Below are 14,571 nucleotides of genomic sequence, written 5' to 3'. Positions count from 1 at the left end.
ACGTGGATATTTTGATACTAGGTTACTCAATGTATTTTTAAAGTGAATGAATTCGTTGCTGCGGCGGTATTGCATTGCTTTAAGTGAAAGAACGAATGCAGCATCCGCTGGCAGATCTTTATGTTGACTTTCATATTAAGGAGTAAGTATTACTTTTTATTCACTGATACGGTTTTTTAATTCTCGACAGCAATGTAAAAGGTGATTAACGACCTCTAATGGTTTCACATACATTTTACAAATATTTAGAATATAATTGAAAATGAGCATAGTTCAATAAGTATTATTATTTCGCATTACGGTAATAATCTTACATTATTAAAGAATATTTTACTCTAATGTTGACGCATGCATAATGTTTTTTTTTATTTTTTTTTTTGTTTTTTGTTTTGTTTTTGTTTTATTTATTTTTTTAACTTAATATTCATATTTATAATTCAACGTTTCTTTAAGAGATCATAAAATATCCTTATTAAAAATAATAACGTACAATTAAAGAAAATAAAGCTTATAGATGTAAAAGAATTAATTACTGTTAGTAAAATGTCTCGATCTGCCTATGTTTATCAACAAAAGAAAAGAAAAAAAACAAAAAGATAAAAAAAGATCATTTTATAATTACAATCTTATTTTGATAAATTCATTCGACGCTATTAATTATTATTTACTACGTAAACACATATATAATTATACTTACTCATAATTAAGTATTTATTATTCAACTTATATGTTTAAATAATTATTAAGCAACAATTATTGGCGTTCAGCCAAATATAATTTAAATTTCTCTTACTACTTTAGATTGCTTTTCACTTACACTTTAAACTGATTTACTAAAATCAACACAGTCACGCGTTACTCGTGATGCTCTGATGGTTTCACTAACCTACATTGGCTCGTTGAAAGCAAAACGATTCCGATTCACGGCCTGCTTTCGGAACTTCGATTATATTTTTTGATCTTCCTCATTACTTATTACAATTTCTTTCTTGTTTCTTATGCATTGTAGATTCTGTATGTACGTTATACGATAGTGTCCAAAGAACAATAATTATGCTTTTCTGACTCAAGTAATTCTGGTTTGTTTATAGGTATCTTTGCATTTTACTAGATCACTGGACCTCATGGAGGCCAATTTTGTATTTTACATATACATCCGACTAGATTTTCTTTATCCCCTGTCTTATGCAAAAGACGAAGAAATTTGATGCACATATAGTATAAGAGGAATGGCAACGTTAGACATTTTTCTACAAATACGTACGATATGTATCTAAATTTGTTTTCTTTTTTTCTTTTTTTTTTTTTTTTTTCAACTTCAAGTGCACGATTTGTTATCTAAACTTTGGTTCATTTCTTAAGTATTTGTTTCCTATTCTAGCTTATTTTACATTATTATAATATCTCATTCGTTGCTTTCATTTGATAAAGCTTTACTGTGGTAAGTAAGTCGGTGGTAAGCACACACACTCGCCTTTTATATGATCTCCAATCCATGCTAAGTAATTGGTAACTTTTGTATAAACGCCCGGAAAATTTGGCCTGGCACATCCACGACCAAAAGATACGAGACCTATAATTTAAATAGATTAATTATATTTTACAAAGTTAGTATTATTTACAAAGTTGTATTATTTATCGAGGAATGGACTTTCTTTACCATTTTCAATAATTATCAAGGATATTATAATAGTACAATAATTCCTACTAATTGTCACTTTTAATGCTCGAAGTCTGCATAAATATAACAGAAATTTTTTAGATCACTTGATTATACGAATAATTAAATGATTTAGCAAGATTAACTTTTGTCGTATTTTGGAATTCTGTACAATTTGATGAAAATGGTTGTTTGTAATGAAAAAGTATTATAATATATTTAAATAGTTGCGATAAGTTTAAATTTAAGTTGTCTACGTATTTTGCAATATTAATGCATTCTGCATTAAGAATCTTCGGAAATGTACGATTTAATTGTTAAATACGTATAATTTAATATCGTGATATACTTTCGCATAATATTCATGTGTGATCAATACGCTATTATGAACTTTTATGAACTCATTTTTCATGTATCTTAACACTCAATGCTGTGGCCATAAATAATTTATCTTACTTAGAAACTATGTCTAACTAACATAAAATTTGAAATATAATTCATACTTACCAATGACTTCCATGGCACCTTTAGCACTACGCACGTGAAAGGCACCGCCACTGTCACCCTGAAGCATTAAAGAATTTGATATTTTTCGATCAATGCTGTGATTATTAACTTCAAAGAAATTCAAATCAATAGATATTCAACGCACATTACAAGCATCTCGTTGTCCATCTAGATAACCCGCACAAAACATATTATCAGTAACCCGACTTGCAGAATATTCAGATTGCCTGCATTCTTCTTTGGACATAATTGGGAGATCGACTTTCCGTAATTCTTGGCTTACGGGTTTACCTTCTCCTATACGCCCCCAACCAATTGCAACGCCAATCGCTCCCGTGTAATCGAATTTTTCTATAACAAAAAGGAATAATAATTATATAAAATACTAATTGGTTAATTGCGGTAGGAACATTAATAATGACGATTGTGACAGTTACTTGTTATTTGTCTTAAAAAATTGTTTATTTTTAATATAAAGAGGAGTGGCGCTACTTGGGGAATCGCTTTGAAAGTTACATTGAAAATTAAATGAAAATTTATCGAGACAATTTCCCTTCAACGTATCAATATTATTCAGATAATATTGTTTTTGCTTATGTAGTACAATAAGCTGTTTAGAATTACGATGTCTATATTCTAGGCGATGATAAAAATACTTACCCGCATCAGGCAAGCAAACAGTCTTGACAATTCCGTCCAAAGGCACTGGCCTGTCGAGTTCAATTATGGCGATGTCATTGTTAAAGCTGCGCTTATCGTAGTGCTGATGTACACTTACGGATTTAATGTAGTACCTTGCATTATCGGCAAAACGAACTCCAAAATATTTTTTCTGAAATCTAACTCGCGTACTTTTATTAATTTCATTTTATACTAAAACAACAAACAAAAATAAAAGGAAGAAAAAAAAACCAAAAAACAAACGAACGAACAAATAGAAAGACAAAGAATAAGTGTGTGTGTTTGCGCGCGCGTGTTTTTGTTTGTACGTGTGTGTGAGAGAATGGAGCGTGGGGGGAGGGGATGGGGGGGGGGAGAGGAGAAAAATTACCTAAGAAGACCATTACGAATGCAATAATCATTACGTAAGAATCTTCTCATCTTAATAACTAGAGATTATATTTTTTTTCAGCGCAATTCGAATACTCGTGCACAATGCGAATAATCATTTTGAAATTTAACGATCGAAGGCTCCCTTCACATACATACCCGGACATACAATGACCCGCGGTAAGAAGATGTCTGCTTGTTATCAAACTCGCTCCACAATGATGCATGCCTTCGTACGTAATAGCCACAGCCCACGGGAACTCGTAAGTATTTGTGATTTGACCGTTGACTATTCGGGTTTGCCGGCTGACACCGCAAACTGTAATTAGGGACAAAGGCAATAATCCACTAAGCAGGTTACATCTGCAAATTCTGTAAGTATGAGTATGAATTTACGATCCATTTAATTTTATGAATCTTTACATTAAGCAATACCGCATAATGCGCGAATGTTATTACATGTGCAAGTGCACATCGCGTTTGGCTCTCATTGTTAAAACGCATTAAAAAGTCAATGCTTCACGCAATATTTGTACGAGTATCGTGTAAAAATATAATGAAAGTTCACTAATCATTGGTTATCGTTAGTTGAGAAATAATTAGTCATAATAAGTTCGAAGAGGGGACAAGCGGGACTTATAGTGCCCGATAGTGATCCCGATTCTGCCCATTCAAATATCTCGAACACCGCTTTATCGAAACTGCATGTCCTCCATTATTATTTTTAGCTCGTTGAGAGACACCACTTTAAACGAGCGGTCATAAAATATAAATCAAAAGGAGCGGACAAAAGGAGCGCGGGAAAGGTCCTGAATAAAAGTGGTTGCGTATGCTTGGAAAGTTGCACTTATGTCACCCGTGACTTTATCCGTTACATAGTTACCGCAGTTACTGCAGACATCCAGTGCTTTGTTTGCGAAAGACCAGTTGTCAAAATATTCATGAAAACCAGTGCCAAGAGCGGTGGAATTATTCTCCTGTACCGCTTCTCGATCCCCGCCACTTAAAATCTGCGATTAAAAAGGAAAAGCTGATTAATGCTTTGAGAATATGATAGTTGTTGGTAAACATTGCGGGGGCGTTGAAATGGCTGAAAAATAGCGCCTAGTGCGAACTGTGTATCTCCAGCTTTTATCATCAATGAGCTTTCAGCGGTAATGCAAAAACTACGTTACCGAATTACAGAACATTGCATACGTGATAAATTATTCGTATTGGACGGTGACGATGCGTTCGCATAGATTAAGAATAAACGCGAACCTCATGGGCCATCCAAGCTTTAACGAGGCAGTCGAGTAAGTTAAACAGAGCCCACTCGATACATTAATTACGTCCTCCAGCATTAAAAACAACAAAGAAAAACAAAAAACAAAAAAACAAAAAACAAAAAACAAAAAACAACAACAACAGCAACAGCAACAGCAACAGCAACAACAACAACAACAACAACAACAAACAAAAAACAAAAAACAAACAAAAAAAAATAAAGAAAACACTACACATTACGTAGACCAGCAGATTCGCCATTATCCCGCCATTAACCACTGGATAAAGCACTGGGCGGCTCACCCCAATGGTAATTTTCAAAGAATATCCGACGCCATCAACCTGTTTATCGAGGAGGGCGTCTAAGTCTGAGAACTCACTAATCGCGGCGCAGTGTTGACCTCGCGGGGCACGAGGATGCCGAGCAAACTCCCGACGCAGAAGGTGAAATAGGCCTCTCGTCTCCAATCCATTTCCCGCTTGCACTCTAATTCCCAGGGTGAGGCACGCCTGCTCAAAGGTCTGCGCTGCTCCTCGGTCCTTTGTCACGGGCCCGTCGTGAGAAGTGACGATTGCCGAGTGTTTTGCCGTTTTATAGTATATTATAACTAATAACGTAGCTGGGTAGAGCGCGGGTGGGGGCCGGTTTACCTTGGCCGGTGCGTTTGCATTGGCAGATGTGCGACGTCGAGGCGCGATACTCGACCTTTTTCGAATCGCAAGCAGGGGCTGCCGAGGCGTCATTGTACCCGATGGCGCAATTCTAGAGTGCTTGGCGATCTTCGGCGGCCCAATGTCACAGGCCGATGTCGGCCCAGTGGGACGACGATGATGTTCCTTGCCGCTTTTCATGTAGGCGCGCTGCATCTTCTCTCCCACCCTCCCGCCCTCGGACCGTCTCATCCAAGCTTTCAATAACGGCGGATATCATGACGATAAACGCCGTTGGAAAGTAAGAGCGCATTCGCCTTGTCGCGAGGACGAATTATGAATTATGATAATAATTGAGCATTATCATGAAATAATGAGGCGCGCGTTTAAAAGACGATTTCTCTCGATGGGCATTTATTTAACTATCATTGCGTCATTATTATCGTTTAGTCGCAGTCGCTTACTTGGCGCCTCTTTCGCGCGATAATAATTACGATTCACTTATTATTCATTTGCAAAGCTTCGTCATTGCTTTTCATTATTTGCCCGGGTATCACGATCGGGTATCATATGGTGTGAAAAAACATGTAGTAGCTTACGTTTCTCTATGGTCTATTATCTCAATCAATCAAGCGCAAAGATTTCATTTCCTCGTGTTAACATATGAACATGTCGTGTTCATTAATCTTATATTTATGATTCATTTTCGATTTGTTTTCGTTAATTTTTCTTTTAACTCTCTCTCTCTCTCTCTCTCTCTCACACACACACGCGCGCGCGCGCGCGCACATCCGCACACACACGAACCCTTTCACCTACTCACCCTACACCCTCCCTCTCTCTCGCTCTCTCTCTCTCTCTCTCTCTCTCTCTCTCTCTCTCTCTCTCTCTCTCTCTCTCTCTCTCTATGAAAAGGCTCTTGAATCATCGTTTATTTTTATGAATTCTTAAGTAATTTCTTATATGACATTTATGATGTAATTACTTTTATAACAAGTTCAATTGTTGTAATTTTTAACATGACAAATCTCAGATTAATATTGTTTTATGTTTCCTTTCCGTGTTTGTATTGCACGAAACCATTTCATTTTAATAAATATAGAATATCAATTATTATAATAATTTGTGATTTTTCAAAAAATGAAAAAACTTGTATTCCAATAAAATATTCTAATGAAATTAAAATAATGCTGTTGCCATAATTTTTGCTTATATTATTCTTTTGTTTATTTTTAAGTTACGTATGATTTTTATTAAAAGATAATTGAATGTCCAATAACTGATATAATATTCCTGATAATCATAAACAATTTTCTCATTTAAATGTTTTACTAAACAGTCAAATTTAAACGAAAGATCATTCTGGAATTGTTAATAATTAATTTTGTGTAATCATTAGATTATTCTAAATGCCGTGTAACCAAAATTTAACAAAATTTTCCGAAATTATGTGAAAGTATGTACCACATAAACTTTTAATTTATTTGGAGGAATGCATTTTTAAAGAAAGTTAGCGAGTATCAAATTTATCGTTAATTTCTGAATTTTACAGAATTTTTTTTTATTTATATTAAGAGAAATTATTGAAAAATTTCATACATTTTGTCATTTTAACATAATACATTCATGTATTCTGCCAAAGTTTTCTGTAATAATTTTCTGTAATAGCTTTCTGTAATAATTCTTTTAACTTCAATAATATGTTCGATCTTTTAACTCAGCCTAGATTAACTAGATAAATGTAAAAGTAATTATTCACAATTCATTATTATATTTTTACATGCATCAACTACAAAAGAACTGTCGTATAATATAATGAAATATAATAATTTATTTATTATAATTTTATATTAAATGATTCTATAAATATTCTGAACTATTTTTATAATTAAAGTAAGGGTTTCAAATTAATGTTAATTGATTTCTAAAAGAAAATTTTCATTCGACATTTAAGCACTTCAAGTACATGAAAAAGTACCAGCTTCTGTAATACATTTACGTTACTTTTCTTATAAAAAATAATAACAATTCTTTTCCAACATCTCCGTAAATATATTACAAGAAAGTTTTTCAATGGGGTCAATGTAACTAAATGCCCTTGTCAGTCGACGTCGTAAGATTTTACATAGTTTCTTTGAAATGAACTAATATACAGGGAGATGAAAAAAAAAAAAAAAAAAAGAAAAAATAAAATAGACATAGATTTTCTTTGCTAACTGAGATTATTACTGTACAAACAAAGAACGATAATTACGATTTGAGCAACGTAAAGGTATTTATTCGCGATCAGTTTTATCTAATGAACCTTGAGTGGTAAATGCTTCATATATGAAATGTATTACATTGAAAATCAATTATTAGGACGGTTGAAAATTATTATTTACCAAGTATATTGAAGATAGAGATATTATTATGTATATTGAATTATTGAATTATACATATTATATATTATTGAAAATAATGGATTTATTTATTTATTTATGATACAGCATCTATCAATGTTCAAGTTTGTATTTGTATTTCATAATAAAGCAAAATTTATCCTTATGAAGGTGTTTTAATTTGGCTTGCTAATAATAAACTGACTATGCTGAATGACAAATAAAAAATAACTTATTATTGGCCATCTAAATATCTATTAATTTTCCAAGATCTATATGTAACAACCTTTATATTGATTTCTACTTTTTGTCAAACTTTTCTACTTAAAAAGAAGGTCAACGCATAAGAAAATTGCCGCATACATTAAAGGATATCATTTTGTACTCCCAGGATGTAATAGCGTTGATATAAAACTTTTATATTTATCTTTTGGCTAAAAAAAGTAATTCACATTTTATTCTATTATCTAAAAAAAAAAAAAAAAATAACTCGCATGAGTTCTAATAAAATGTACTCTCAAAGAGTCAAGGTCTTTATTATCATGTGTGTACAATTTGGAGGTGAGATAAAACAAAAGTCTTTGGTCTAAACATATAAATTGCGATATGGTACATGAATTTCTCGTTAGAAAAGTAAAAACATACAATAAATAGAATTATGAATCTTTCTATATCTTTCTGTATAATAAACAGTTTTTTTTTTATATATATACAATATCATAAAGTTTCTATTCCTTTCAGCAAGTCAACGTGTTATTCTTTTAATGTAAAAATTTCAAAATAATTACATATTTTTGACAAATTAATTAATATTAATGACAAAACCAATAAAATTTGTATGAGATGCCAATAGCACTATTTATCATAAATGTTAATGTTAATCACAAGAACTAAATATACTTTTATTGTTGATCTTATTCGAATTTCGCACACATTGCGATACCATATTAACTTTGCAAATTCTGAATTGCAGAAAAAAAAATTGAAAACTGCAAATCGAGAATTTCCGAGAGTTGGGATGAGCTAATCGTTCATCAGGGGTCAGGAGTTTGCCTCCGTAAAGAAAAATAAAACAGACAAGGCTGCAACATTTTTACCGATAAGTCCTGAGTCATTGAGAACACATGTCAAGACAATAAAGTACAGAAACGGCCCGCATGAGGGTGTTATGACCTATATACCTTGACCTACTGTTCGGGCGGGTGGTTTTTGATGGTTATAGGTTAGACAACTGCCGTGAGTCATATCTCAAAGATACATCCATGTCTCTGCTACTATAGCATCGTCTGATCGTGTATTCGAGCCCAAAGTGCGATAAGAAGAAATAATCGGAGAGTAATTACGCACGTCCTTCCGAGATAAGACTATTGTACTTGGGTGACAGATGAAAGATCAACCGCGTGTTATTAATATGTGGCGCAAGGCCATTAACAGGGAATACGCACTCGTCCAAGTACATTCCCCTTGGATGGAAGCTAATTTGCATCGGTGCGTTTCATTCTTGTTCCAACCATTGGCAGCACATACTTGAGGACATCACTGCTACACACATCTCAAATACACACTACGGAGTATTTTATTTGGATTCAAGAGAATTGTCAACTATGTTGTTTTTATGGTCGTATTTGGTTACAGTAGGCATATTTTTCGCTAATATTGTTGAACGTATTGTGAACATATATGTAAGCATACTCGGTAGTATTATATACATTTACTAGAATAAAATATAAGATTTAATTTTGTGATTCGTGAAGGGATGTAGTAGACATGGTAATGTGACTTTTGAAAATTGAAATATACATTTTTTGTTTACTTTACTTTTTTTTCATCAGCTTTTCTCACGTATGTAAAAGATAATAGCTATTTCTAAATATTTATATAATTTATTATAAATAACTTCATAATGACGATTTTTTGAATTTTTTTTTGATTAGATTAACATTTAAAAAACTTATTAATTTAGAGATCATCATAATTTAAGCAACTATTTTCTGATATAAGGTTAAAAAATTTAACCATTTTGGGTAAATAATTAATTTATTAACAAAAATTTTTTCATTATAACTAGAAAAATATCGAAACTATTAGTATATGATTTTTTTATTTATTTACTTTTGCTATTTAGAACCGAGAAAAAACTTTTAAACTTTATTATCGTGTTTATTTATTATTATTAACATTATATTATTATTAACAGTTTATTATCATGTAACTTTTACGTATTTCAAAGAACATATATATATTTATAAGTTAGATTAAAAATATATATTACACATTCGCATTTGTCTTCATAATTTTATTAAATATTCACGATTCGTATGTTTTCAAAATCTTCGAGTATCTTAAAAAAACTTTTTCCATATAGATACGACAATATTAAATACGACTTGTTAAACTAATATTAATATCATTTATTAATAATTGACTACTTAAACATTTTAACTTTAATTGAATTTACATTAAACACATATGCAAAATAATCGTAAAATATTTAAAGAAAAAATTATTTATAACAATTGTCTATTATTAAATTGAACGAATATTTGTCTTTTATAACTTGTTCATATACGACACGAAGAAAATATTTGCAATAGATAAAATTATTTTCTATCTCAAAATATGCATACAGACATACGTATCCACATAATAATATTGATTAATAATATAAAAATATTTGAATAGCAAAAGATAGAGAAAAGGGAAAAAATACCAATTTTAATACGTGCAATTTTTTTTTCTTCAAAATTCTAGATTCTCTGATGATTTTATTTATAATGATTGAGTAAAAATAAATTTTTGATATGCATCAAGATATTCAAGACATAAGTAAGTTAACAAACTACGGAGAAAATAATTCCGTAAAGCCAGTCGCAAACAGTCGATTGAAATTTGAAAAAATATCGAAAGAATAATTGAGTGAATAATTTGTCGCTACCTGCAATTTGATATCCAATGAAGAAATTTCTTCTTTTATAAGGAATAAATACAACGTTATATCGACGCGATTCTCCCATGAACCTGTTATGCGTAACGACAGGAGAGAAGAAGTTGAAAAAAAAGGAGAAATAAAAAGGAATGAAAAGGCAATGTCAAAAGCGAGAAACGTTATTTTATTCGCATACGAGATTCACCAATATACGACCAAATTTCAATACACTAGCCTAATTTTTCATATAGAAACAGACTGGGACGCTCTCTCGGCAATCCACTTTTTTCCTTCCCTGTATATAAGTAAAGATGCGCTGGTTAGGCTTGAGTCTGCGTGAAAGTGTCGCTTGAGTCGTGTTGTTGTCGGCGTCGCTACTACCGCCGTTGTTACACTCGTATGTATCAAATCGAGTTTCCACGACGTTATCTAGAGCTCAATTTTGGTTCGAGAAAGCAGTGCGCGTCTCTTAAGTGATTAACCTGAGCGACACATTTCCTGTATACTAGTCATCGAAAATGCGAGAGATTCTAAGTATTTTTCTTCTCGTTATCCCGCTGGCTGTTGCCCATGTTCTGAATAGTCAGGTAATTAGCTTTTAAATTTTCTCCCCTAGCCCCTTACCCTTACTTCTCCCAATCGCTCTAACCCCCTCCCATCCCATCCCACCCCCCAATGCCCTACTCAATCCCAGTCACACACCGTTTCTATAATATGTGATATATATGTGAAAGAAATCTAATTGCTACTATGTATTAACCGATTAATCAACAAAATGGTAAACGCAGAATGACATTGTCGAGAATGTGCCAAAACATTCGTGAATGAAGCGACTGTTTTTAGCATTAATTTTTCGCTCCATGTACTCCATCCAGATACGTAACTATTAATACATGTGTAATTATTTTTTTATATTATTGATTAAAGTCGTGGCAGACATATCTGAATTTAAGCATAATAGCATTAGAAGGCACGATAGCACCTGTCAATCAGATTATATCGAAATGTTTATTCATTAAAATGAAATGATGAATTAATTGTTAATTTATCGGTGAATTAGTTGAATTGAGTAGATCGTTCATTGCCATTCACTATTGATAGTCCGTCACAAATTTGAGCATTTAGATATTTCATTTTGAATGGAATTTTTGTCAACAGTCGCCAAATCCATTTTACGTTTACTATTATGTTTTACACTTTTTCGTTAATAAATATCCATTGTTATATTGCTTTTGCTATTTACATTAATGGCCAATAAAATATTAAAATAATACGATCAAAATTCATGATCGATAATAAAACAAAACAAGAAAGTAAAAAGAGAAAAATTGAAACTATTAGATTTCACTTAAAGAACGTATGATCGCAATTTATTCCGCAAGTATTATACGACACGAATTTATCAAAGAAAATTTCAGGTTCCAATAAAACAAAATACACTTGTAAAGCATTCGATAGATACGCGAACTAATGTTACTTATTCGGATTATTATACAGAGGAGGATAAATTTTTTCTTAGTTGGCTACAAAATATATTAGGATATAGGCCACCCATTGCGTCAACAACGCAGCCTCCAATTAGTGAGCAGGAAAAATGTCCACCTTGTCGTGAGTAGATTTTCATATATCATTTTCATTTTCATTCATATCTGTTTCTGAAGCCTTGAATGAATCTTTATTGAATGAAAACTCCGTCGGAAAATAAAAGTAATATTAACTTTTGCAGTCAAGTTATGTACGATCGTCCTCACTTTATTATTCTTTCAATAAATACAGTTCCTCTTAATCGAAAATTCTCATAGGTTGCGGGATAACGAACAAGCAAAATAGAATTGTCGGGGGCATAGAAACCCAAGTCAATCAATATCCATGGGTAGCACTTTTAATGTACAGAAGACGATTTTATTGCGGCGCCACAGTGATCAATTCAAAGTATCTATTGACAGCAGCTCATTGCATAACTGGGTGAGAAAATATTAGCTCGTTTCATTTCAATTATCTCGCTTGAGTTCAGTACAATGAGTTTGCTTCGTCCTATTGGCAGATTTGACAGAAACCTAATGTCCGTGCGTATTCTGGAGCACGATAGGAATTTAACGGCCGAGGCGATAACTCTGGACTTTCGAATTACGGAAATCATCAAGCATAATGGCTACTCGACGGTAAATTATAATAATGATATAGCATTGATAAAAATCGACGGCGAACTCAATTTTGATGAGAAAATGAGACCGGCATGTTTAGCGGAACCAGGTAAGAAATTCTCTCATTCGGCGTAATTCATTATTTTGCCGGATAAAACTTTCAGGACGTAAGCTTAATAAAAAATTGAATAAGAATAATACGCGCACGTGTGTCGTCTTCAGTGAAAACTTTCACCGGCGAAACGGGGATTGTAACCGGTTGGGGGGCCATCGTGGAAGGCGGACCAGTTTCTACTACTTTGCAAGAGGTCAGCGTGCCAATTATGTCAAACGCCGAGTGTCGAAGATCCAAGTATCCGGCTCGAAAAATTACGGACAACATGCTCTGCGCTGGTTATAAGGAAGGGCAGAAGGATTCCTGTCAGGTACTCAAATTTCTCTCATTTTTAAATTAACTTGCGACTACATTGACTCTCTCTCGATTGTATGCGACATTATCGTAATATTTTTATTCGTGTAAAGAAAATTAACTTTGATGTAAGAACCTTTCCTTACCCAAAGTTACTTATAACGAATATTGCGAAATTCCGAGGAATTCGTTCGATACTTTTAAAGACATTGAATAAACATTCGATAAACAATCAACAACGAACAATAATAAATCAATTCGTTTGGTAATTAAATTCATAATCCACCCTGATAAAGTACGTTTTTATATTTCCAATAGTTTCACAAGTAGTTTTTAATTGCACTTCTCTCGTACATTTCAGGGAGATAGCGGCGGTCCTCTTCATGTGGTTGCTGTAGGCTTGTATCGAATAATCGGTAAGTTCTTTAAATAAAGTAATTTGACCAAATACGGATAAGTTATTCATATTCAATTGAACTATAATTGATATTAAGGTTAGCATTATTTTGATAACTACTAATAATTAATATTCATAGCTAAGTGAGGACAGGATAATGTTTTCAATTGTCTTTATAACTTTATACCATCTACTATTTAAATTTATTACTTTCATCATTGTTTATATCTTTAGAACTTACTTATTAATAAAACACCTTATATATATATATATATATATGGTTAAAAGATTTTGTACCTAGTAAAAACATGTTGCAGGAATCGTATCTTGGGGCGAAGGATGTGCTCAACCTGGTTATCCTGGAGTGTATACTCGAGTAAACCGTTATATAACCTGGATTATGAGCAACACAGCAGATGCGTGTTACTGTTCCGATGAATCCACGTTACGTTTACGTTAACATACAGTATTAATAAAAATATTTGAAAGCAGAAGAAACGCAAAATGTGATCGAATAATATTAGATTATTTAGAAATGATAGATACTTGAGCTGTTCTACATATATAATAATATTTTTATAAATGAATTGGGAATTCGAAGTATTTTACTACTGATATTTATCAAATTTATTATTTATTAATAACTCTTAAATTTCTTTATTTTCCACAATGTGTATATTTCAAATGCGATTTTAATCACTACAGAATTGAATTTTATTCAAATAATAATAGGTATAAATAGACTTTTGACTAGTCGATTGTATTTTAACATATATAATATATATTATAGAACATTTGATTATATTTCAGCATAATATATAATGTAACCACATTGCCAGTAAATATTTAAATATAATTAAATATAAAAGAATTTAAAAGAAAGATATTTTTCATAAATATATATATATATATATATTGCTATTATGAATTGCGAACGAAAATAGCAATATGGCAAACATTTTTATTCATATACATTTACATACGTTTACGCACATACATAATAAAAAATTTTCTATAATCAGCTACGTAAAAGCACGTTACTAGCTAATTAGTTTTATTATTTTATTGGTATAGACATTGACTATAATTACTCGGTTGGTGTTTTCGTTATTTGATAAGTCGAACATTCATCATTTTCAACAATCTTCGGATGTAGCCAGAAAGTTTCCATATTACCTTT

The 14,571-nt window shown here is 32.1% G+C and overlaps 3 protein-coding genes across 3 annotated transcripts in view; 1 reads left to right on the top strand and 2 right to left on the bottom strand.

Annotated features, from left to right (window-relative positions):
* Positions 1 to 1,284: 1,284 nt before the first annotated feature.
* On the bottom strand, positions 1,285 to 5,031 carry LOC105362241 (trypsin-3-like). The gene is made up of 7 exons (XM_011499632.1): positions 4,864 to 5,031; positions 4,101 to 4,227; positions 3,377 to 3,536; positions 2,828 to 3,006; positions 2,313 to 2,518; positions 2,168 to 2,225; positions 1,285 to 1,573 (listed from the first exon to the last, which is right to left on the bottom strand). Exons 1-7 carry the CDS (start codon positions 4,954 to 4,956, stop codon positions 1,434 to 1,436), a joined length of 963 nt encoding a protein of 320 aa, XP_011497934.1. The 5' UTR covers positions 4,957 to 5,031; the 3' UTR covers positions 1,285 to 1,433.
* A 5,927-nt stretch (positions 5,032 to 10,958) lies between these two features.
* LOC105362414 (trypsin-1) lies at positions 10,959 to 13,851 on the top strand. The gene is made up of 7 exons (XM_011499854.1): positions 10,959 to 11,028; positions 11,860 to 12,049; positions 12,244 to 12,406; positions 12,486 to 12,694; positions 12,808 to 13,010; positions 13,356 to 13,410; positions 13,709 to 13,851. The coding sequence occupies exons 1-7, from the start codon at positions 10,960 to 10,962 to the stop codon at positions 13,849 to 13,851; spliced, it is 1,032 nt and encodes a 343-aa protein (XP_011498156.1). The 5' UTR covers position 10,959.
* Positions 13,852 to 14,498: 647 nt separating this feature from the next.
* Positions 14,499 to 14,571, bottom strand: part of LOC105362413 (soluble guanylate cyclase 89Da) — a 9,125-nt gene continuing 9,052 nt past the window's right edge. Inside the window, exon 13 of the mRNA XM_011499853.1 lies at positions 14,499 to 14,535. Coding sequence (XP_011498155.1) covers positions 14,499 to 14,535 — 37 coding nt within the window. The remainder of the gene's footprint in view (positions 14,536 to 14,571) is intronic.

Source organism: Ceratosolen solmsi, unplaced genomic scaffold, assembly GCF_000503995.2.
Source record: "Ceratosolen solmsi marchali unplaced genomic scaffold, CerSol_1.0 scaffold35, whole genome shotgun sequence".
Taxonomy (NCBI): domain Eukaryota; kingdom Metazoa; phylum Arthropoda; class Insecta; order Hymenoptera; family Agaonidae; genus Ceratosolen; species Ceratosolen solmsi.
Note: the sequence above shows the minus strand (reverse complement) of the source record. Positions and strands in the feature narration are given on the sequence as shown.

Bases quoted from the DNA above. Each gene is read 5' to 3' on its own strand.
- LOC105362414 (XM_011499854.1), top strand. From the start codon at position 10,960: ATGCGAGAGATTCTAAGTATTTTTCTTCTCGTTATCCCGCTGGCTGTT. The intron at 12,050-12,243 runs GTGAGTAGATTT...AAATTCTCATAG, and splicing joins GGAAAAATGTCCACCTTGTC to GTTGCGGGATAACGAACAAG. The intron at 13,411-13,708 runs GTAAGTTCTTTA...AACATGTTGCAG, and splicing joins AGGCTTGTATCGAATAATCG to GAATCGTATCTTGGGGCGAA.
- LOC105362241 (XM_011499632.1), bottom strand. From the start codon at position 4,956: ATGGATTGGAGACGAGAGGCCTATTTCACCTTCTGCGTCGGGAGTTTG. The intron at 4,228-4,863 runs GTGAGTTCTCAG...TTTTAATCGCAG, and splicing joins TCAACACTGCGCCGCGATTA to ATTTTAAGTGGCGGGGATCG. The intron at 2,226-2,312 runs GTGCGTTGAATA...TTAATGCTTCAG, and splicing joins GACAACGAGATGCTTGTAAT to GGTGACAGTGGCGGTGCCTT.